Raw genomic sequence first — 22109 nt, 5'->3', positions numbered from 1 at the left:
CTATTTCCCAGTGGTGGGTCAGGGCAGACTGCACGAGGTAATCCTAAAGCAGGCTCTGCATATTCTGTTGATGTATTTCAGAGACCCAGGATGCTACCTGTTAGGCTTAAGTACTAGTGCAATCAATCACAAGGACCTGCAGATGCCCTCACTGCTGGCCTTTTCTCCAGCTTTTCTTTCCTCTGGAATACTGCCAGAAATTGCTGGAATGTATCAGCTATAATCCTAGCTACTGCTTCTAATTTAGAAAGCTTGCCACTAGTAAGGGGTGAAGTATTCAGATACATGATGATGACTCAGATACATTTACTGAGCACTTACTATGTACCATAAACTATCCTAAGTGTATTATAAACAATCATTTGCTGCTAGTTTTCATTTTGTGGGTGGGGGAACCAAGACAGGTTAAGTAACTTACCCAAAGTCCCATAGCTATTAAATGGCAATGCAGAACTTTAAATCCAAGCGTCTAACTTCTGAGTTTGTAGTGGCAACTAGTTTTCAGTCAAAACTAGTGAGCTAATCCATGCGAAGTACTTCACATAACCTTTGACAGTGAGTGCTCAACCATTTTGAAGCATCCCAGGTGGGGACTTCAGCATGAAGCTCTGTGAGAGAAAGGCATTTGGCTCCATTAAGTACTTTCCTTTAAATGTCCAGTGCTTTGTAATAAGCTTATTAAAACTTTTGTATTTTTCAGAACAGAAATACCTCAGCCTGTCTGGTGGGAATGGAATTAACCCTAGTTTGGTGGAGAGTCAGTTAACACTATTAAATAGCCTTGAACCTATGGGAGGTCAAAGAGGAGTCCAAGTTTCCTTGTTAAGATATTGGAAGAGGTCCACATTCCTGGCATAGTTATTTTTCTGGCTACAACTTAACTAGGGCACTTCCTTCTGGACTTCAAGATCTATAATTATCTAAACTGTACACAACCTTTGGTGCAGGCTAAGGAAAGTTCTGTGCTTGTTCTGTACCACGACAGAAACTTTTTAGAAATGACCTCAGCTCTTGACCTCCATGCTTTGGCAGCCATACAAACTGCTAGAGTAGTTATTTTGCTCTAGCCTTGACCACTACTGACTTGAGCTCTCATAACGCCATAATTCTGGATTTTCCTCAGTGAGTTTTATTATCTTGGCCATAGGGGATAAATTAAAAGATGGATTACCTCTTCTTTCAAACCTGAGTTTCTTTGGTGCCATGGACTTTAATACTCCAGCTTTCTAAGAACACTCCTAAATGCAGCTAACTACTGTCTGGGATAGAGTTTTAAAAGTTTGACAAACTGAATTCTGCTGAGAAAAGTAGTCAGCTCCTAGTCTAAATACTGCATCTTCTTTAGAAAATGCCAGTTTATGAGGCAAGGAATCTACTTCTGAGTTTGGAAAGGATTAAGTTAGGTTTAAGTAGCTCTTGAGACTATAGATTTTCTTCATTAGGGTTATGGAAATAAGACTGTGTTCACAAAGTCAGCATTGGTTCCTTCTTTAAATGTAATAGTTATGGCTCATCAACTTGTAAAGGCCCAAACAAGGGATCTCCACTTAGGCACCCTAAGTTGTGGAATACCCTACCACTGAAGGGGACAATCTCCTAGAAGTCACTGCCTGAAAATTTACACCCAGATCTCTCCTAGGTCACTTCATTTGCTAGAATGAAATTGAGAGAAAGGCAGGAAAGAGCCAGTTAAAGATAAAATTAATTTATTTGCCCTCACAATTCCATGGGCCAGACTGAGCCCCTCAGTCCTGTAAGCATGCCCTGCAGCAGGGGGCTGGGGAGTCCAGTTCTCTGGAATGCCTGCTCCTTGTCCAGAGCTGCTTTGAGCTGGTCCCTTCTGACCCCATCATCCTGCTCCCACATGCAAGAACACAGGTCCACCTGCAACAAAACCTGGGCCTGCCTCTGGCACCAAGGACGGCCTTGTGGATGGCCGCAGCACTGATCCCTAAGGGCTTGGGTGGACAAGTGAGCAGGAGGGCAGGCAAGAGAGTGTGGTTCAGTGCAGAGAGCTGCTGTTCTGCTCTTCAAAGGCCATCTTGCCCAGAAGCTGGCTGTCCAACTCCACCCCACTCACAGGTAGCTGGAAGAAGTTCATTTCAGCTGCTAAGGCTGCCATGGCAGAAGGGTCCTGGCCAAACTGAGCTCGCAACATCATGTCCATTTTCTCCAGCCTTCTCTTGAGCCGCTTGGCCTCCCGCTCCCGGATGAGCCGGGCCTGCCGCTTCTCCGGGGTTTCATTGGCCCGCTTCAGCCTCATGGCCTCCCGATCCCGCTGCAGCCGGCGAGCCCGCTGCTCATCTGTCTCCTGCATGCGCTGCAGGCGCTTGGCTTCGCGGTCCCTCATGCGCCTTACCTCCCGCTCCTCGGGGGTCTCATTGTCCCGCCGGCTCTTCTTGGCCGTGCGCTCTCGTTCCAGCCGCTGCAGCCGTACTTCCAAAGGCTCATTCTGTCGACGTAGGGCCCACTTGCGTACACTGGGGGTCTGGGCTTCCAGTAGCTTACGGTAGGCAGCACAGTTGTTGCACACAAGCAGAATACCAGCAGGGTACACGGGAGGACTAAAGGCAACGTCCTTTCCCTCAGCACTGGAGGGGCCCTCGCTGTGGGCTGGGGGTAGGGACTCCATATTAAGTACTTCGGGAAGTTTCTCACTAGAATGCAAACAGTTTGGATGGTTAGTTTCTCCCTCTGGCAAGGCTCAGGTATCCAGCCCTGACTTAACTCCTGTCCTACCAGACCAGTTGCTCCATGTTCACCAGTAGGGGTCAGTTGGAGGGCTTGGGAGGCCTCTTCTACCTCTCCACCCCGGTCTTCTTTTGGCTGGGGTGGCTACCAAGTCTTAAAGCCCACCTGGAGGTAGAGATGAGACAGCTGCTGCCACAGCAAGCCACCAGATAGCAGATGAGCCCTACAATATGCAGTTTTCACTCCAGCTGCAATGATGATGTTTGTAACTGCTGTGCAGGGCAGTCCTGCTGTGGAAGGAGGCAGTCTTCTCTGAGGTGGAGCTGCCTCCAGAGGGGTACAGTCCACTGGCTCAGCCTCCTTCCTTCCTGGCTCACTACTGTACACTAGGCAACTGGGACTAGGACACAATTCACACAGTTCTAGTCTTCCTGGGACACAACTGTAACTTCTTTCTCCATGCTTCCATGAATGCTCTTGGGCTTCTCCACATGTCTTTCTAGATGAAAATATTATTCTGATAGAGGAAAGAATATCCTTGGGGATATCTAATGGAATGGGCATGTTTACTAGCCTCATTACTTGTGTATCCAAAGAGCTGAGTCAGTTGCCTTTGCATTAGCCGTCTCTAGCCTTTGCTATGACTTGGGAAAGCAGAACCTACACCCAGCAATTTGTTCCCAGCACAAGAGGATTCGGTAACCAGCTAACCTGTTAAACGTGGCATGGCTGGTGAAACGGGCTCCACACACAGCACAGTTAGATCGCTGATCCTCCGAGTGGATTAGGAGGTGGCGACCCAGTGACCCTGGGGAGCTGAGGGCCCGGCCACAGACAGGACACATATAGCTCTTGGCGCTCACCACTGCTGCAGTGTGCTGTAAAACAGAGCCTTAGCCTGTCAACTCACACCCCCTCTCAGACAAACTACACCCACTTAGAAACTGCTTTCTGGGAAGCATCCCCCTCAGTGTCAGAACAAGGACTTGCAACTATTCTGCCTGTTTAGCACCTGGAAAAGGTGTCATGTTAATGGGACTTCAGAAGGGCCAGGTCATTCAAACTATTGCTCAGATTTCCTTATTTTGAATTCTGGCCTGAGGAATATGTGGCTGGCTTGAGGAATACTGGGACTGCAGAGGCACTAAAGAGCCTGAGAAGAATTCATGCTCGGCACCATTTCTATCTGCTTGCCTCACATTGTGCGTGTTTAAGGGAGTGACGGAGGCCGAGTCTGGAAGCTGGCTGGAAGACTGGTATCCAAAGGTATTTAAGAGTCCTGTCTGCCTTCAATCTTTTAAAAAGTCTTCTGGAGAAATGCTTTTGCTCATGAACCAACTATCTTTACGGTAAAATCCAGCCTGCTGTGTGTGCTGACACCTTTTCAATACAGGTCATGAGGCTCAGGTGCCTGGTGATTCGATAAGGGGAAAAGAACACAAAAGTTTATCTTATTCTAAACCCCTTGTTCACATTAACTTTCTCCATATTTCAGAAAAATGTATGTTAACTCGTTCTTATTTAAAACAAAGCCCTCATTATTAACAGGTGTTAGTTTCTATCTCACTTTAAAATATGCACTATATAATTTAGAAAAAAATACAGTGTGCCTGCCTGGGAACCCAGAACATACTTACCCAACATAACCCATTTACTCTGTAAGATTTCTAGGGATTGGAATGGAGCCTCAGTGGAGGCGACAACCCTTTGGGATCCCCACCCCATACCTGGTACACATGCGCAATCAGCTGCTCCCGACTCCCACAGTCTAGCTGGCAGAGGGGACACTGGCAGAGTCCAAGTAAGGGGTCAGGATTCAAATTCTCTGTGACCTGCAATTCAATAAATGGGCAATTCATTAAGACTGTTTTCCAGTCTTTTCCATGCCCCTACTTCTTTTAACAGGATATCCTATTAAAAAGAACACAACTTGACATCACATTATTCTTAGGTTCTAACTGTGGACAGAGGAAAAAAGTAACAGGGAAGGAAACTGAATCTGTTCCCATCATTTTCTCCAAGGCTTCCTGCCATGAGGACATAGGATTGCCATAGAGAGAGATCATCTGTTTTTTTTTCCCTAAGGTAAGCCCTGTAGAACTTTTAGCCTCCCTCCTGCCATGCTTCTTGCAGGAATCCTCAGGAAACAGCATAGTGAGAAGATGGCACCTCATGTCACACTTTGATTTAAATTTGCAAGCATATTCAAGAAGTCTTCTAATACTTTTGCAAAGGTGGATATTCTGTTGGGAAAGAAGTGAGGTGCTTTGGCGGGGGAGCCGTCCATGGGTGTAGTTATATGTGGGTGGTAAAGGACAGCTGAGTGTGTTGAGAACTGTGTATCTCAGATCTGGTTAACTGGTGCTGTGAAAGAATACAGGCTTCCTATGACGGCCCAGGAGATGGTCAGAGGCAAGGCTGTTACACGTGAGTGAGAGGGTGGGAGGGTGAGGGAGCTCCCAAACTCAGGAGCCTTTTATCACTTGCCTCATGCTCTACCACTTCATTCCCACCAACAGGCTGTTCTGCATTTTCTAACTCTTTTTCCACTTTGACCACCCCTCCATCTTCCTCTGATGTATGGGAAGAGACTTCATCCTGTGTGGTCTCCTCTTCATCACCCTCACTGTCACCTGGAACACACAAACTGGTCACTTGTTCTGATTTTTGCATGAAAACATCTTGAGTTGCTTTCCACCCTGAAGTTTGCAGTTATAATGGAAACATCCTAAGATCTTCCATAATAGAGTCTGTGTTAGTGCTTAGCTGGGTACAAATCATGTTGAGTGGAAACCAGCAATAACTGTTGTTTATAATGCCATACATACACTAAAGAGAACATCTGAGGCAAAACTGCATTGGAAAATGGTTATTGACCTGCACATTATCATAAAAATACTTCTTACACATGGTTCCCAAATAGCTAACACTTCGAACCACACCTCCCATGCACCCCATGTCATGCCCATTCCCAAGCACACTGCCTCAGACTTACCAGCACTTCTCACTGACTTTATTACTTACTTTTCTCTGTAATCCCCCTGCACAATTTCTCCATGGTGTCACATAAACTGTTCTATTCTGAGTGCCACTAATCTGCTGACTCTCCAACAAACCCCAAGGCACACTTACAGAGACACCAACAAGTTTTTCTTTCCTCTTACCAATAAAAAACGCAGTAGTGAATTAGTTAAAAATGATGTTGTTTTATAAGGAAAGGGCTCTTGAGTATAGTGGAAAAATTAGCACAGCAACCAACCTCAGGCAGTTTGTAGTGGTATTTGACTCACTGTGTTCTTGCTCTGCTAGTAACTCAGCTTTCTAGGCTAAATAAGTCCATCGTTTCTTTTGGTTCTTTCAGTTACCTGATGGATAACTGACTGCATTAAGTGGAGGGAACAGGCCATTCTTTACTTTAGGATGAAATATAATTTCTTGTGACTAAAGTAAGAACTCTGTTTTAGTTTAGGGGGCAGAATGTGGCTATAGGGAGGTCTGCCTGTGGCTGGGGATGTGCAAGGTTTGTGTGAGCTGGTTTTTTTCCCCATACTTATAAAATAGGGGAAAGATTTTAAAAAGAATCATGATACCAAAGGGAGTTCTTTCTGGAAGGAAAAAAAAAGTGCTAGTACCTTAAAGATTACAAGAGGAAACCAAGCCTAGGTAAGCTGTCAGACTCTAGCCCCATTCCAGCCTTGCCTAGACCCTGGACTCTGAGACCTGACCATGAGCAAGAGAAACACAGGGTAGAGTTTTCCCAGGTTACCTGCATCAGCAGTGAGACTCAGCTTCCCCAGCTAACAGTGCTTCTTGTCTTGTCTCTGCTATCCCCGTGTAATTTCTAAAACCACCAATATCTGGGTAAAACTGGTGACATTCCTTTTCTTCATAAGAAATCTAAGCACATCATCTGCTAGTATTATGTGTGTCTCTGTGAGCTACTCCGCTTGGCTGGTGGGCTGGATCTGGGCCCTGGAAAGCTCTATGGTATGTACGCCTTATTACCCAGCCTACAGCGTTAGTCTGAATCCATCGCGGGAGTGGACGATTGGCACAGATTAAGTCACACCACATTTTCCTCCCAGCTTATTTGGAATACTTGTAAGCTTAGTCTAAGACAACACTGTATCAAGCACATTTCTGTAACTTATCAAAACCCAAACATCTCTCTCTACTAGAAAGATTTTTTAAAAATAAATATGCCATCTGGAGGGATGATGCATCTTTTCCAGAATGGAAACCTATTAGACTTTCATAGATGTTGCCATTCCTACCTGTTACTCAAACTGGTGGCTCCCACAAGTTTTCTAGAAATATCTGGGTTCATTTATCTGTGCCTGAGCCATTAGCTGCTAAATTGTTATTTGCTGTTGTTGTTATTAAGTTATTAGTTTGAGTGAAAACTGTAATTCCTAGAAGGCTGCTAAACTCCCTCCCTCTTCATTCTTCTTCAGCCCCATATGTGGAGAAAAATCAGAAATGTCACTCTGAATTGACAACAATAACCAGTATTAGATGAGATTAATAAAGTATAGAAATCACCCTAGGAAGTAACACATCTCTAAATTCATTTGTTCAGGCAGGTCATGGAACAGGCAATTCATGAAGTTGAACAAGTTGCTACCTAGTGTCTTTTCCATCTCTTAACCACAGGGACCTACTCAGGACTTGGTGTCGGAAGACCTGACTTTAGCATTTGTATGATGCTTAATCTCATTAGTAAGCAAATCCTCTTGTTTACCATAAAAAGTGGGCCCTCAAGCAAAAATTTCATTAATGCCACCTTACATTAACTACAAATAAATAGATCCTAGGAGACAGAGACTCTTCTTTCCATTTGGCCTAACCCAGGGGCTGCCTACTAGTTACCCTATGCACCTATCACAATCATCACAAACCTATCCGTGAATGGCACTGTGCCAACTACTGAAGTCCATGAACTAAAAAAACATAATGCCAAACCGGTCCTCTCTCCAGGTAAGCATATGCCCATACACCTGAGAACACCTTTGGGAACACTGAGGATCCATAATTCTCCTTCTTCATGTCTTCCTCCCAGCCCCCATGCACAATCCCCAGAGCACACACACTCTGATAATTCTTCTCCCATTGCCCTGAGTCATTACCAGAAGGTGCAGAACTCACTGCTACTGGAGTCCTGATCTCTTAGTTGTTGGATAGCTTGTCGCTGACTGCCAAGGTCTCCAGGAAAATCAGTTTTCATCATCGCCTGGCGGGCTTGCTCTTCTAGCCCAGCAAATACTTGATCCCCTGGTGGTCACAAGGAAAAATAGTCAGGCCACCAGCTGGGCAGCATATCCCCAGGCAAGCTGGTTGGAAAGTCAGACCATTCAAAGGTAGGAGACAGGCAGGGACCCTGAGGTGGGGTCATTCATCTCCAAGTCAGCTTGCTGCCTCTGAGTTTCTGGGTGCTGCTACTCTTCCTAGGCAGTAAGCCAGATGCTTTAAAAAGCATCACTTGCTTAAATCCCCATAATCTTGACTACTTTCATCAATCGCTACTTTATAAGTTTAACTTCAGAATCTCAGTCCCATTTACAACCTTCCATCAGGACTGGTAAGATATAGGCAAGAAGAGAAAAAGTGATGGTATGAAGATAGGGCAAAAAATATGGGCAGAATCTCTGAATCTTAGTGTACTAGTATTATGACCGTGACTCGGTGTCTATCTCTGACAATAAACAAGCACTTCAAATAATCCTTCTGAATAGCAATCTCTCTAATCCCACCTTTCATCTATCTCCTCCAAAAAATGCTTTGAAAGTTCTTTCTTGCCTCTTCTAGGTCTTTTATCAGAATTAGCCAAGAGCAAATCAACAACTGGTTGAATAATGGATTAAAGGGAATCAGGTAATACATGAGCTCATTCTGCCGAAGAACAAACTTCCTGAAACTTGCCAACTAGTTTGCAACAAATAATATTTTATCTAGTCTCCTTGGGCCAATGTGGTTGATTTTTGTTGTTGTTGTTTTGTTTTGTATGGAGTATCCAAAAGCCCTGGACCTGTGCTTGATTATGCATTTACTTCTGACTAACTCTGCCTGGAAACTGTGGTTATTCAACAGTTAGCATTTAAGTGATCTTTTATTTCCAAGAGTCCAGGCATAAGGAGAAAAGAGAATTGAGTTTCTCGAGGTTTCTATTATCTCAGTCAGAGTGGAAATTACAGTCCCCATTCCCAAACCACCAAGAGAGAATAAAAAGCCCTAGTGAAATGTTTGACAATCAACTGGGCACTTTCTTACTGAAGAGAGAAAGGAAAGTAAACAGGCTCAGTTTCCGAGACGTGATCCAACGAGGTCCTTGGGTGATGAAAGAACTGATATGAAGTAGGCTTCAAGTGACTCACGTAGGCATTCGTTTAGCAAATATTCATTGAGCAGCTACATGCTCAGTGCTAAACACTAATAATAGCTACTCTTTGGCACTTCCTAGATTTAGGCTCTATGGCAAGTTCTTTATAGTTGTTAGCTCACCTTAATTCTCTGCAAAACTGTATGTGGTAGGTATTACTACCCATATTTTACTTAAGAGAAAACTAAAGTCTGTGGTGGAACCAAGTATTCAAACCTAGGACTGTACAAGTCTAATATCCATGTTTTTAAACTGCTTTCTAGTAGGGATGTAAGCCAGTCAGACAGTTCATCAGAGTGGTCTTACTAAAAGCAAACGCTTGTCTCTATGTGAGAAGAATAGCCTTGATCCTAGTGTTAATGTTACCTTCAAATGTACATCACAGTGGTTCAATATAGTCCCCATGATCAATAGTACCTTCATACCATCAGGAACAGATACATACAACTCAGATACCAAAATAATGTTCTCAGAGCCAGTTATATAACAGAAGGAACCATCGTTTTGATTCTAATACCATTGGATGAGTTACTATGCCTTGATTAGAGTAACTAATATTATGGTAACTCTGAATGATATATTGTGAGTAGGAGTAGAGGTGGTTAGAGTTCAAGTGTACTTTTAGCCATATAGCCCTCAATTAAAAAGAAAAACAAGCTGCTGTAAGTCCATTTTCATAATATCCAAGATGACACACTGGATATAAATTACTGCTAGGGAAAGCAAAAATGAATTCTGTGTTATGGCACCTCCTCTTACTTCTTTGCAGAAGAAACATATTTAATTTCTCCATGTTGGTTCCAATGCAACCACAAGCCCATGGCCAACTGAAATAGTTACTGAATTCTTCTGGGCAAATGCATGTTTTCAGACCTGGCACTAGAACAAGTTATGTACTAGCATATCCTTATCAAGAGGCAGACCACCGTCATCAGTGACACTTCTCATCTCTAAAGAAACCGAGCCAGAAACCAGCTAGGTTTGTAACACAGTAAGAATATACACATAGTAAAAAAACACATATTTTTTTGCTTAATAGGGAATCACCACTGGATTAATAGAAGAGCATCTAAAAGGATATGTGCCTTTCTAGATCAGCCAGTAATTCAGTTTAGTTTTCATCAACTTTAGTTCAAAATTGTCTTTTGATGTCTAAATATTTAGGCTTTCACAGAACAGAGAAGAGTCCTATCTAGGACTTCTGCTGGCAATCTCACTTAGGATAGTTGAGATAAGTTGAGATAAGTTAATTGGCATTACTTTAGGGCAGTTTGGGAAGAAAAGCTGTGCTCTTGTATTTTATTCTATTCCTGACTTAGGTAAAAGGCTAGGGTAAACTTTATTCCTCAATAGTATTCCTATTTTAAACATTAACTTAAAGCAAAATATATAAAATCCATTAAAAAAAGTGATTTTGGCAGATCTCATAGGAAAAGATGTGAATGATCTTCCAGTAGTCCCTATTTACCTAATCCCTAAATTGGACTGTCCATAATTATCCTTTCATAAGAAGACAGTGACACCTGCTAAAATTGTGTCATATTAAATCAAGTAAAATGTGACCCATAGAGATACTAGTAATTAAAAAGTGTTATACAATTGCCTGCTTTTATTTTTTTAATTTTTTATTAAGGTATGATTGATATACACTCTTTTGAAGGTTTCACATGAAAAAACAATGTGATTACTACATTCACCCACATTATCAAGTCCCCACCCATACCCCAATGCAGTCACTGTCCATCAGTGCAGCAAGTTGCCACAGATCCACTATGTCCCTTCTCTGTGATACACTGTTCTACCCGTGACCCCCCACACCATGTGTACTAAACATAATACCCTCAGTCCCCTTCTCCCTCCCTCCCCACCCACCCTCCCACACCCCTCCCCTTTGGTAACCACTAGTTCATTTTTTGAGTCTCTGAGTCTGCTGCCATTTTGTTCCTTCAGTTTTGCTTCATTGTTGTACTCCACGAATGAGGGAAATCATTTGGCATTTGTCTTTCTCTGCCTGGCTTATTTCTCTGAGCATAATGTCCTCCAGCTCCATTCATGTTGTTGCAAATGGTAGGATTTGTTTCTTTCTTATCAACTGCCTGCTTTTATAATGCAGAATTGTTATTTCCTTCTATCTTGGGACAGCTGGAATAGGTTAAAAAAAATCCTCTGGTTTCTAGATATTAATGTAGGGCAACCTACGTTAATATTTTATTTAACACGGATATTTATTTATCTATTAATAGTTGAGCACAAGTCATCAGTAAAGCTCCACAGTAAAAAGGAAGGTGCTACTTCTTTTTTTTGGTATGTAATCAAGATATTGTTTGTCTGATTTGGCTAAGGGTTTTTTAGACCAGATAAGAACATGGCGATGCAAGCAAGTTTGTAGAACAGATGAGAAGCCTGAGATGAAAGTTACTAGAATGGCAAAAATTTTATAATTCTCATTCTTGAGTCCTTGGTGCAGTTAAAGAAATGCAATTTCTGGCTGACTGAAATTAAGTAAAACAGCTTAAACAATTCAGAAAAAAAGCAGATGTCAAATTCAGAAAGAATGAGCTAGTGTTGGGAGTGAGGAGCTGAGGATTCCATTTCTAGCTGACAGTCTCTGCAACCCCAGAGGCTATCACCTGTTTGGGACACAGCCATGTACTTCACAAGGATGCTGACGAAGAAAGAATGAACAAAGACAAAACAAGTTGCACTTTTTAGAAGAGAAAGGACTTTAAAAGGATTTTTACCCTACTTCTCTATAAAAGCTGAAAAACTTTTAACTGGGGTTGGAAGTGTTTAGTCTCATATGTACTTTGCAGTCTGAAAACAAGTCTCTTAAGAAAAAGTTTTCCTTTCCTAGTGGTTTTCTTGGTATGAACACAGCAAATAAGAGCATGTAAGGGACTCACTCTATTTTCAGCCTCTCTAGAAACAGTTGACAGAAACTTGTATTCAGAAGGGGGTGAGATGAGGAAGGAGGGAGGAAAGGTCAAAGAGATTTCAGCCCATCAGCAGTGTCTCAGGGCTAACAATTCTGGGTTTCTACTCCAAAAGCTCTGTATCAAGTCTAGTAATCAACTGGGCAAAATACAAGGGTGTGCGTGGGTGTTTCTGGGGAAATGAGAGATATGTCTGTCATTTAGATACAGAGACAGCCCTGAGGAAAGCTAAGTAAATGCTAGAGCAGCCTGCCCATTACCTTCTAAAGTGGATCCTACGAATGCTGCCAGGCTTCAGCGGTAGGATTCTTAATATATTTTTTTAGGCGGGCTCTGAGCTTCATGCCACACAATCCTCCTCTTCCCAGAAGGCAGATCTAATGGAGCTCAGAGCCATTACTCAGCTCAAGTGCTGGTTGGCTTTGACATTAAAGCAAAGCTTCTGCAGACTGTCCTGCCTCGCAGACCTTGAGTCCATTCCATTTACTTTAAATAGACAAGCAACTTTAAATTCAATACATTTGATTGATTCCATTTCAGAGCAAGAGGATAGGAGACTCAAGTGGTCAGAAGACTGAAATTACCTACTTGCCATTATTGTCATAAGTAACGAGAAGATGACCTTTTGAAAAAGGTAGGATTAGCTTCAGTCCCCAAATAGTAAGTAAATAGAAGGTCCTTGGAGACCAACAAATCTGTGTCTTTGCTCCTTTAGTCAAGCTTAGTCCATTACCTGAGGAGCCTTAATGATTCCCTGCCCAAGCTGCGTCACTGTAAACAGCCCCTCCCCGGAGGTCTGCTTTTTAGTTTCAACTGAACATTTCTGTTCACAGTCCTCTTACTGGTCACCACTGCAGAGACTGCAAAGTCCCACCCACTCCACTACAATGCAGTGTTCACATGTTCTGGAAACTGCATTTCTGCAGCTGTGGACATGTGATAGTCTCTCCTTCTCCTGGGCCTGTTTGTTCATCTGTTTTTCTGTTTTCTAATTTCAATAAGAGCTGATCCTGGCTTTGACTATGGTGAGAGGAGATACATCTGATGAATATATGCTATGTGGATGCAAACACAGGCCACACAAGGCTTTACTGGCCCCCCTAGCCTTACCACAATCATGCAATCATCCCCACCACTACCTTCCATAAGTCTAACCAGTCTCTTTGGACATTTTATAGGTAAATGCCCAGCTCCTATGACTGCCTTATTAATGAACCCATCATCCCTACAAAAAGTACCTTTCCTGCCCAGCCTTCTTGGGGTTACATCTGTGTTTTTTTATCAATACTCATCTTCACAGAGAGGAAAAGACAATTTTAAACCTATGTCTTGGATTACCTATGCTACAGGTACTTCATTTCACCTCTGTTGACAAGCCTCACATTTGGGTCCTCTAAATTTTACTGTTTGAGCAGCAATTTCTAGATCCTTACTAAACCACTCATCTTTATATTAAGCAGCCTTCCACATTCACGTATTCCAGAATACACTCCTAGAAACATCCAACTTGTTCTGTCTTACACAACTTTTTCAGGACTTAAATGAAATAATTAATTGCATATGGAGGACTGCTGCCTAATCTCATTAACCTCTGAGATATTAAAATCCTCTTAATTCCTCTGTTCCTACTGTTTTCTCTCCTGTTCTTGAAATTACCCATGAGGTAAGACAAAGTACATAGTGCCTGGCATACAGTATGTTTTTAATAAATTTTAGTCCTATTATCTTCACTTCTTGATGAATCTATCCTTTCAAATGTAGGAATTTTCCTTTAAAAAAAATCATATACCACTGAACTCTCTTCAAGTGTTGCTGTACTTTATTTAGTCAGTCCTCCATGATAATAGGGAGCCATTGTCCCTTTTATTTGGGAGAAGATGCTTATTTCCCCAGACCAGAGGAAATTGGTTCATTATCTCAAATCCACATAGACATGTTAATGTTAATTTAAGAAGGCACTTTATGAGCAGGGCTAGAAGTAGAGAGGGATAGTAGGAAACATATATGGGACATACTCTTTGCCCTCTAGAAGTTTACAATCTAATTACTGAAATAAAACATATCTATGAAAATGTTGGGAAACTGAAGACAATAGCGCACACCTGCTCTCCCTGTGACCAGCCTCTCCCTCATGTGATCCATCCCACACACTGCTTTATAGTCCCAAAACAATGCATTCTAAATGTCACTTCTTTTCCCTGCTAAAAAACCTTTAGTAGCTCCTTAGAGTCTACAGAATGAAGTCTGAACTTGGCCTGGCCTTCAGTATTCTACGATGGAGTTATACATCTCCAACCTTATGTCCTGGGACTTCTGGACAAATGGAACTTTTGTTTCATAGAAAGTCTCCCTGCCCCCTGAACTTATCACGTGCATGTCCTCTTGTATCTTTGCTCATATCATATTCCCTACCTGAGTTTACCTCTCCCTTCCTCTTTTTTTAAAATCCATCTCCTACCTTCTAAGGCCCAAGTTCATGGTATAGAGCCTCTTCTATCAAGCACTCCCTCTCCCTCACTACCTCAGTCCACAGACCTCTCTCCATCCTTTTAATTTTTATAGTACACTATATACACAATATGCAGCATCCCTATCTGGCACTTAGGATATACTATCTTGTGTTCTTATGTACTATTATATGTGTGTGTGTGTGTGTGTGTGTGTGTGTGTAGATATATATATATCTCCTGGCTTCTAGCACAAGGCTCTGCACAAATAGATATCCTATAAATGTTAACTGATGTGAATACTAAGGATGAATCAAGTGTACCTACTCCTAAGACAGGTTTCAAACACCTCTTCTAGCAACCAGACACACTTTAATTCCATTACGTTCAGCACCTTTAACCCTTTTCTTCTTTACAAATTAGTGTGAGCCTCTCACCTAGATTCAGATTACTCTTTCATGCCAACCCTCAACATTCTCAGGTACCAGAAGACAAAGCCCAATACTCACAGTGAACTTTATTTGGATTTGTCTGTTTCCGACGGGACATGTTTCCCTGATCCAAGAGCTCTGGTCTTTCCCAGTTTCACGGCTGGAAGTGTTACTATCTCCTTGCAAGGTGCTGACCTACAATAAAAAGGATATTGTTAGCACATGTCATTCTGGTCAGAAATTATATAAAATTAGAAAATGAAAAAACTAAAAAAAAGATAGTTCTTAAGCATATAAAACTCACCAGTTATAAATAACTGAATTAATGAAAGAAAGAAAGAAAAATAAAGAAATCTCTAGAACAACACTAAGGTCCCAAGAAGTTAAAGAGGGGACTCCTTCAGAGGATTTAGAGAATTCCACTCTAAATCTATCTGTGGAATCTAGAATACTGTTAATGATCATGATCAAGGTCACAGAAAAAAAAAGGATGTAAAACACTCAGGCAACCAGCATTATAAGCACTGCAAGCTCAAAGGGATAACCCCCGAGAATTGTAAAAGAAGCTAAACAAGGTGCCATTCACATGTCACATGCTCACTGGAAGTCAAGCCCTGCAGTCTGCACAAATGGGAACCTTGAGATGTTTTTTCAAGAAGTGATCTCTCCTGGAGGTGACAAAGGCATCACATCTCTGTGAGACACAAAACATCTCAAAACTCTCAGGCCATCTGTAAATGAAAACAACACAGAAAACAGCCTCTATCCAGTAATGCAGGCACAGTGCTGGGCACTGTGGATGACATGGCCCCAAAGCAAATCAGACTTCCAATACTGAAGACAGGCTTTCACCAGAAGAGCCAGGTGCCATTCACACTGTTGAGTACTAATGCAACACCCCAATGTGAAATATCAACCTGGCCCCGCTCACATGCCATGGAGCAGTGGTCAAAGTTAATAATTTTAGTGCCCCTTCTCAATCCAGCCTCTATGTAGCAAAAAGATCAGTGGGAGGAACAAAGAGACAAGCTTCCCAGATGAGAACTGCTGCAGAGACATGCACCTGCTTCCCTGAAACAGGAGGGAACAGATACTTAAACTGGGGGTTCCTGGTTAGTTATAAGAAAGACTTCTTCAGCAGTTAGGTGTTGTTAGAGTCTTCAATGGATTAGTAGTGAAAGCTGTGAAATTTTCTTTGAAAGACAGAGTGAATAAAAAGATGTAGATTAAAGAGAGAGAGAGAGAGAGATTCTTTTTCCTACCAAAGACAAGAATATGGATCTGGTCACCCTCTACATTTTTTTTTTCCCAATTCCTGCCTTCTCAAACTGTACTCACACTGAATAAGCAAATAAAAAATTATAGTTTATTGCCTTAAGGGGTATTATGAAAGGCTACTACTAGCTATACTTCTGCACTCCAGTTAATGAAGTCTCACCTCCTGTTATGCCAACTAACTCCTCATTGTAGCTAGAAAAGACCTCAGACCTGTAATCAGATCCTGCCTTCCCTTACCAAAAGAAGAAAGAAACCGCAAATGGCAAAGACAGGCCTCCACAGGAAGTGGCAAAGGAAGCAGCTTTCAGGCAGTCTTCTATCATATCTGCATATCAAACACAGTTCTTTTTCAGACTTTTAATTAAAACACACACAAAACTCCAAATGTATACAGTAAATATCAATTTTAACTACTTAGAGGGCAGTACACTGAGTGTTAATGCTAATGGTATCTGTTCTGTTTTCTAAGTTTTGTTTGTGTAGATCATTTCTTGCTAATCGAGCAGTTATTTTATTAATGGAAACTGAATGAGTATTACACTTTGGGTCTTTTCCTATAAGTTTGTGGAATCACAAAGTGAAAGTTGAATGAAATGCAAGTTGTCATTTTTTTCTAAAATTTGCAGTGCTACAACTGTCTATTGTATAAGGAAAAAATGAAATCCTAACTAATTTTCAAATTTTCTCCCCATCAAGATCAGAAATTCAAACTGTGAGATAAAGGTAATCAAGAACCTTCTGAAGGAAGGCCAAATAATTTGAGACAGGCTCTATTCAGATCATCTTGGTGAGGCAACAGCTCAATACTAAAGCTACAGGTCAGAAACGGGAGATGATCATCTGCATATTTAAACCCGCAGGGTTCACTACATCTCACAATCCTCCTAGTGGCCAGATGGAGAACTGACCAGATGGTACCCAATGGGACTTCACACCTGAGGGATTAAAGGAAAAATATGCAAATACTCTTCCCTCCCTCAAAAAAAAAGAAAGCTTGTCGGGTCATGGACTCTTGGAATAAGAAAATGACTAAATAAATAAATGACACTGGAAGGACATTCTTAACCGCACAGCAAGATCTCAGAGGTTGACAACTGTTTTACAAGCAGTAAACGCTAATAAAATCCAGACATATTGCCGTAAAGGTCACTCATTTAGCTTTACTTTTAACAGTGCCTCAGTTCCCAAGCCCAAATCTGAACCCAGCGCAAAAATCTAAGTGGATAGCTGCCTGAACATCACCACCTGAAAGCAGAACGGGATGGGAAGAAAGGTAAATGGAGAGATTTTGGTCTACAAGGAATTCTATTAAAAAGGAAGGCAGCTTTGTCCGACTTTAGAACGACGTTTAGAGTCCTTGGGAGGAGGGCCAACGTCTCCCCTTAACACTGTCCCTGCTCTCCCACAGGTGTTAGGTTGCAGCTTCCAGGACACACCACAGACTTTAGAAAGGAAAAGAAAAAAAACGTGAAATCTAAGCTTAAGAAAAGAGGGTTCACTCCCACCTCCAGCCCTGGCGCAGTTCCCACGGAGCAAAGTAAACTCGCCTGAATCCCAGTGATATGTATCTGCCAAAAATAAGAGGACAAGAAAGCTGGTCAAGCAGCCCCTTCACTGTTCACCCAGTTCCCACTTGTTTGGTCTGGAGCAATCGGCCGAGATGGTTCCCGTGGCTTCTTCAAATATAAGCACAGGTAAACTCCCAGGAATCATCAGCCAAGGGCCAGAGGTCTTCCACGGCGGCTCAGACAAACCCTCAGACGACACAGCCTTCTCAGAAATCTAAATTTAGAAGGCTTTCAGCTAGACAGCGACGAGGGACTGCCCCCAGGGTCTGCACCCCCACGCCCATCCTCCCCTCCCCCAGCTCCACCCCGCCTGTCAGACGCCGCGGCCGTCCCGGCTCTGCCGGCGGAGCCGACCTGGGCCCACGCCGGGAGGGCGGCGGCGTGGACGGCCCTCCCGGACTCGAGACCGCCGGAGGGGCTGAAAGAGGAGCCGACGGCGGGGAGCCGGTCGGGTCGGTCCTCGTCTCGGAACCTGGGGCCGCGGCAGGGTGGGAGCGCGGGCTGCCCCCGCCCCCCAGGCCAGAGAGAGCCCCTGGCCGCGTCCCCGGACACAGACAAAAGGACCGACAGCCGGCGACCAAGAAGCGAGCGAGGAGCCCCTGTATCCTCAGCCTGGCCCCGGAAGGAAGGAGTCGGGGGTCCTTTTACCCGGCGCCTCGGCGCTCCGCGGCGCTCCGGGTCCCTGGGCCCCGCCTCCGGACAGACGGACCGCTGGACAATGGGCCCGAGGCCACAGCTCAGGCCGGCCGGGCCGGGGCTCTCCGGGACTGGGCCTCGGCAGGCGCAGGGCGGCTCCGGGCCGAGCCGGTGACGGGGAGCCGAGGGGCGGCGCTGCAGATGGACAAAGCCAACGGCAGACAGACAGACGGAGGGGGAAAAGATGGCGGCGCGGGAGGCGGGAGCGCGCTGCTCGCGCACCCGCGGCGAGTGGGGCGCGTGCACGAGCCTCTCCTCTCCCCCTCCCCCCTTGTCCAGTTAGGCCCCCCTCCCCGCTCCCCAGGCGCGCGCCCAGTGGCGTGGGCGGGGCTTGAGGGGAGACGGGGGTCCTGGAGGCGTGACTTAGGGGAGCACCCAATCACAGAGTGGCCTCGCCTCCGTCCTCGCGCCCTGGAGACCACCCAGCGTCCCACCCGCCTTCATCTCTCTCTAGCCCTCTTAGATCCTCAGCAACCGTACGCCCTTCCGAAGGTAAACTTCACCCTGACTGTCAGCTCTGATCCTGGCTTCCTACCCTACCTTCTAGTTCAGCCGCAAAACCCACATCCCCAGACCACAGCTCCACCGCAGGTGATCTCCGCCTCCTTAGCCAACCTTAGTTCCTCCTCCACCCCGTCCGCCTCTACCCAAATCATCTTCCCTTCATTCCCTCACACCTCACGGTTTCTTCGGTCCCCAAGGCAATTAATGTGACCGAGACCTGGGAGTCACGGGCCTTGTGGGAGGAGTTAGTTTAGCTGTCACAACCGTGGAGGAGAAAAATCTTTATATTTCTTTTAGGCATATAAATCTCCAACATGATTCTCAGCTAATAACTGTAGTTGCAGACCTTGGGGCATACATTAAGAGAAGGGTAACCTGTGGCACTGTTGCCACATAAGGGGCATTTGGAGGGGCGTTTGGGCAACTGAGAGAGGTTAGACTCACTTCCTAATAAAACACCTCCTTCTATTTCCTCACTGCTTTCCTTTCCTTCCTCTCATTCTGTCTGCTTGTAGAATGCCTAAAGCTGCCTCTTACAGCTTACTTGGAGGAGTAGGGAATGCAGTGGAAAGAAGATGGAATCTGGTATTAGAAGATCCAGCTTTGAGTCTCAGCTCTGCCACTGATGAGTCTGACGACTTTGGGCAAGTCAGTTCCCTATTCTGAGCCTCTGCTTCATAAGACAAAATGGATGATACTGTAATAATTTCCAGTTTCTATTCTCATAGGGTTGTTGTACTGAGTATGTAAAACGAACATTTGAAAGCATTATGCAAATATTCCTATGATTACTTGCCCCACGAGGGCAGAGCTAATGAGGATGATGACCCTTGCTTATAAAATAAGTCCTTGTGTATGCATAAAGTCTCTTGCAAATGTCCTTTTCATAAATCTCCAGTGAGATGAGACCATTGCCTGCATTTTGTGTTTAATGTGAAAGAATGGCTGTATCTTGCTTGTTCACAACTCTGTAGTAAATAGCTTATTCATTCATTCATTCATTCATTGTGTCTGGGATATGTAGGTAGGAATTATTATTCTTTAACTTCAGTTAAGGAAACATTCTCATTTCATTGTAAATTTTAATTCCTAGGTAGCCATAAAATTGAATATTTTCATTCAACCAAGAATGCAAGTTGGAATAAACATGGGCTTTTAAAATTAACAGTATTCTTGATGAGTTTAGACAGAGGTGTACAAATACGGTTTTATTATGTCACTTCAAAGGTGACATAGTTGACATGTTCAACATGGAAGTACCTAGCAGATAAAGCATTAGAAGAAAGCCTCTGGTGGAATTTCTTGGCTTCGTTGGTAAGTTACTGTGTAAAGCTGGGCAGCTTGTTCCATCTCCTTGAGTTGCAAATAAAATGAGATGGGGACTCGATAATAAGAGTGAATGTAATAACCACATTGTTTTTCTTGTGAAACCTTCATAAGAGTGTATATCAATGATACCTTAATAAAAAATTGAGATGGTAATAATGCTATTTTTTTTGGTATCATTAGTATATACTTACATGAACAACACTGTGGTTACTAGATTCCCCCCATTATCAACTCCCCACCACTGTCCCTCAGCATAATAAGATGCTATAGAATCACTACTAGTCTTCTCTGTGCTATACTGCCTTCCCTGTGCCCCCCACCCCCACATTATGTGTGCCAATCGTAATGCCCCCTTTTCCCCTTATCCCTCCCTTCCCACCCATCCTCCCCAGTCCCTTTCTCTTTGGTAACTGTTAGTCCATTCTTGGGTTCTGTGAGTCTGCTGCTGTTTTGTTCCTTCAGTTTTTGCTTTGTTCTTATGCTCCACAGATGAGTGAAATCATTTGGTACTTGTCTTTCTCTGCCTGGCTTATTTCACTGAGCATAATACCCTCTAGCTCCATCCATGTTGTTGCAAATGGTAGGATTTGTTTTCTTCTTATGGCTGAAAAGTATTCCATTGTGTAAATGTACCACATCTTCTTTATCCATTCATCTACTGATGGACACCTAGGTTGCTTCCATTTCTTGGCTATTGTAAATAGTGCTGCGATAAACATAGGGGTGCATATGTCTTTTTGAAACTGGGCTCTTGCATTCTTAGGGTGAATTCCTAGGAGTAGAATTCCTTGGTCAAATGGTATTTCTATTTTTGAGTTTTTTGAGGAACCTCCATACTGCTTTCCACAATGGTTGAACTAGTTTACATTCCCACCAGCAGTGTAGGAGGGTTCCCCTTTCTCCACATCCTCACCAACATTTGTTGTTTGTCTTTTGGATGATGGCCATCCTAGCTGGTGTGAGGTAGTATCTCATTGTGGTTTTAATTTGCATTTCTCTGATGATTAGCGATGTGGAGCATCTTTTCATGTGCCTGTTGGCCATCTGAATTTCTTCTTTGGAGAAGTGTCTGTTCAGATCCTCTGCCCATTTTTTAATAATGCTATTCTTATAACCTCCCTGTCCCTAGAAACGCCTCTGAAGTGTTGTGATTCAGAGTTATAATCAAATGAGGGAAAATTATTAAATAAGGAATTAGTTTCCTTTTCCTTTGCCTTCACTTAAACTTGTTCTGGATTTAGGAGACTTTTTCATTAACCATGGGTTTTTTTCAGCTTCATTTTTTATTTCTACTTTCTCATTCTACTCATGGAGTTACGTTGTTACTTTGCAACTTTGACTATACTAAGTTTCCCTTGTAATATCTTCCTAATGTTTTATATTTCTTGACCCCTACAGCGACCTTTTTAGGACTTTATATTACCACAGTATTGGTAGAATAATTTAAAGACCTTCATTAAAAATTTATTAAGATATAATCCACATGCCATGAAATTCACCCTTTTAAAGTGTACAATTCAGTGTTTTTAAATATATTCACAAGGTTGTGCAACATCATATCTTCAGTATCTAATTCCAAAACATTTTCACCACTCCTAAAAGAAACTCCATTCCCATTAGCAGTCATTCCCATTCTTTCACGCCCCACCCAGCCCCTGGCAACCACTAATTTACTTTCTGTCTCTATGGATTTCTTATTCAAGACATTTCACATAAAGGAAATCATACACCATGGGGCCTTTTGTGTCTGGTCCTTTTACTTAGCTTAATGTTTTCAGGTTTCATCCACATGGTAGTGTATGTCAGTACTTCGCTCCAGCTGATGGATATTTGTGTTGTTTCCACTTGGCTATTCT

At 43.2% G+C, this 22109-nt stretch overlaps 2 protein-coding genes across 7 annotated transcripts; one reads left to right on the top strand and one right to left on the bottom strand.

The window, feature by feature from the left end:
• Positions 1 to 1689: 1689 nt before the first annotated feature.
• ZNF821 (zinc finger protein 821) lies at positions 1690 to 18510 on the bottom strand. 6 transcript variants are annotated; one of them, XM_036897679.2, is made up of 9 exons: positions 18373 to 18510; positions 17662 to 17724; positions 16394 to 16481; positions 14957 to 15073; positions 7837 to 7962; positions 5179 to 5324; positions 4419 to 4523; positions 3403 to 3569; positions 1690 to 2657 (listed from the first exon to the last, which is right to left on the bottom strand). In XM_036897679.2, the coding sequence occupies exons 4-9, from the start codon at positions 14994 to 14996 to the stop codon at positions 2003 to 2005; spliced, it is 1239 nt and encodes a 412-aa protein (XP_036753574.1). In that variant the 5' UTR covers positions 14997 to 15073; positions 16394 to 16481; positions 17662 to 17724; positions 18373 to 18510; the 3' UTR covers positions 1690 to 2002. The 6 variants fall into 6 exon arrangements, with proteins under 6 accessions (XP_036753574.1, XP_036753575.1, XP_036753578.1 ...); XM_036897688.2 differs by lacking the exon at positions 1690 to 2657 and adding an exon at positions 2668 to 2856; XM_036897680.2 differs by lacking the exon at positions 16394 to 16481.
• On the top strand, positions 17418 to 20334 carry LOC118918608 (collagen alpha-1(I) chain-like). Its single transcript, XM_057492896.1, has 3 exons — positions 17418 to 17429; positions 17863 to 18912; positions 19440 to 20334. Exons 1-3 carry the CDS (start codon positions 17418 to 17420, stop codon positions 19446 to 19448), a joined length of 1071 nt encoding a protein of 356 aa, XP_057348879.1. The 3' UTR covers positions 19449 to 20334.
• The last annotated feature ends 1775 nt before the right edge of the window (positions 20335 to 22109 follow it).

Source organism: Manis pentadactyla, chromosome 15 (genome assembly GCF_030020395.1).
Source record: "Manis pentadactyla isolate mManPen7 chromosome 15, mManPen7.hap1, whole genome shotgun sequence".
Lineage (NCBI taxonomy): Eukaryota > Metazoa > Chordata > Mammalia > Pholidota > Manidae > Manis > Manis pentadactyla.
The sequence above is the reverse complement of the archived record's forward strand: the minus strand, read 5'-3'. Positions and strand labels throughout refer to the sequence as shown.

Coding starts and splice junctions, on each gene's coding strand:
- ZNF821 (XM_036897679.2), bottom strand. CDS start 14,996: ATGTCCCGTCGGAAACAGACAAATCCAAATAAAGTTCACT. Junction 4,524..5,178: donor ATGAAGTGGTAGAGCATGAG/GCAAGTGATAAA, acceptor ATTGAATTGCAG/GTCACAGAGAATTTGAATCC. Junction 2,658..3,402: donor AGCCATGCCACGTTTAACAG/GTTAGCTGGTTA, acceptor TTTGCATTCTAG/TGAGAAACTTCCCGAAGTAC.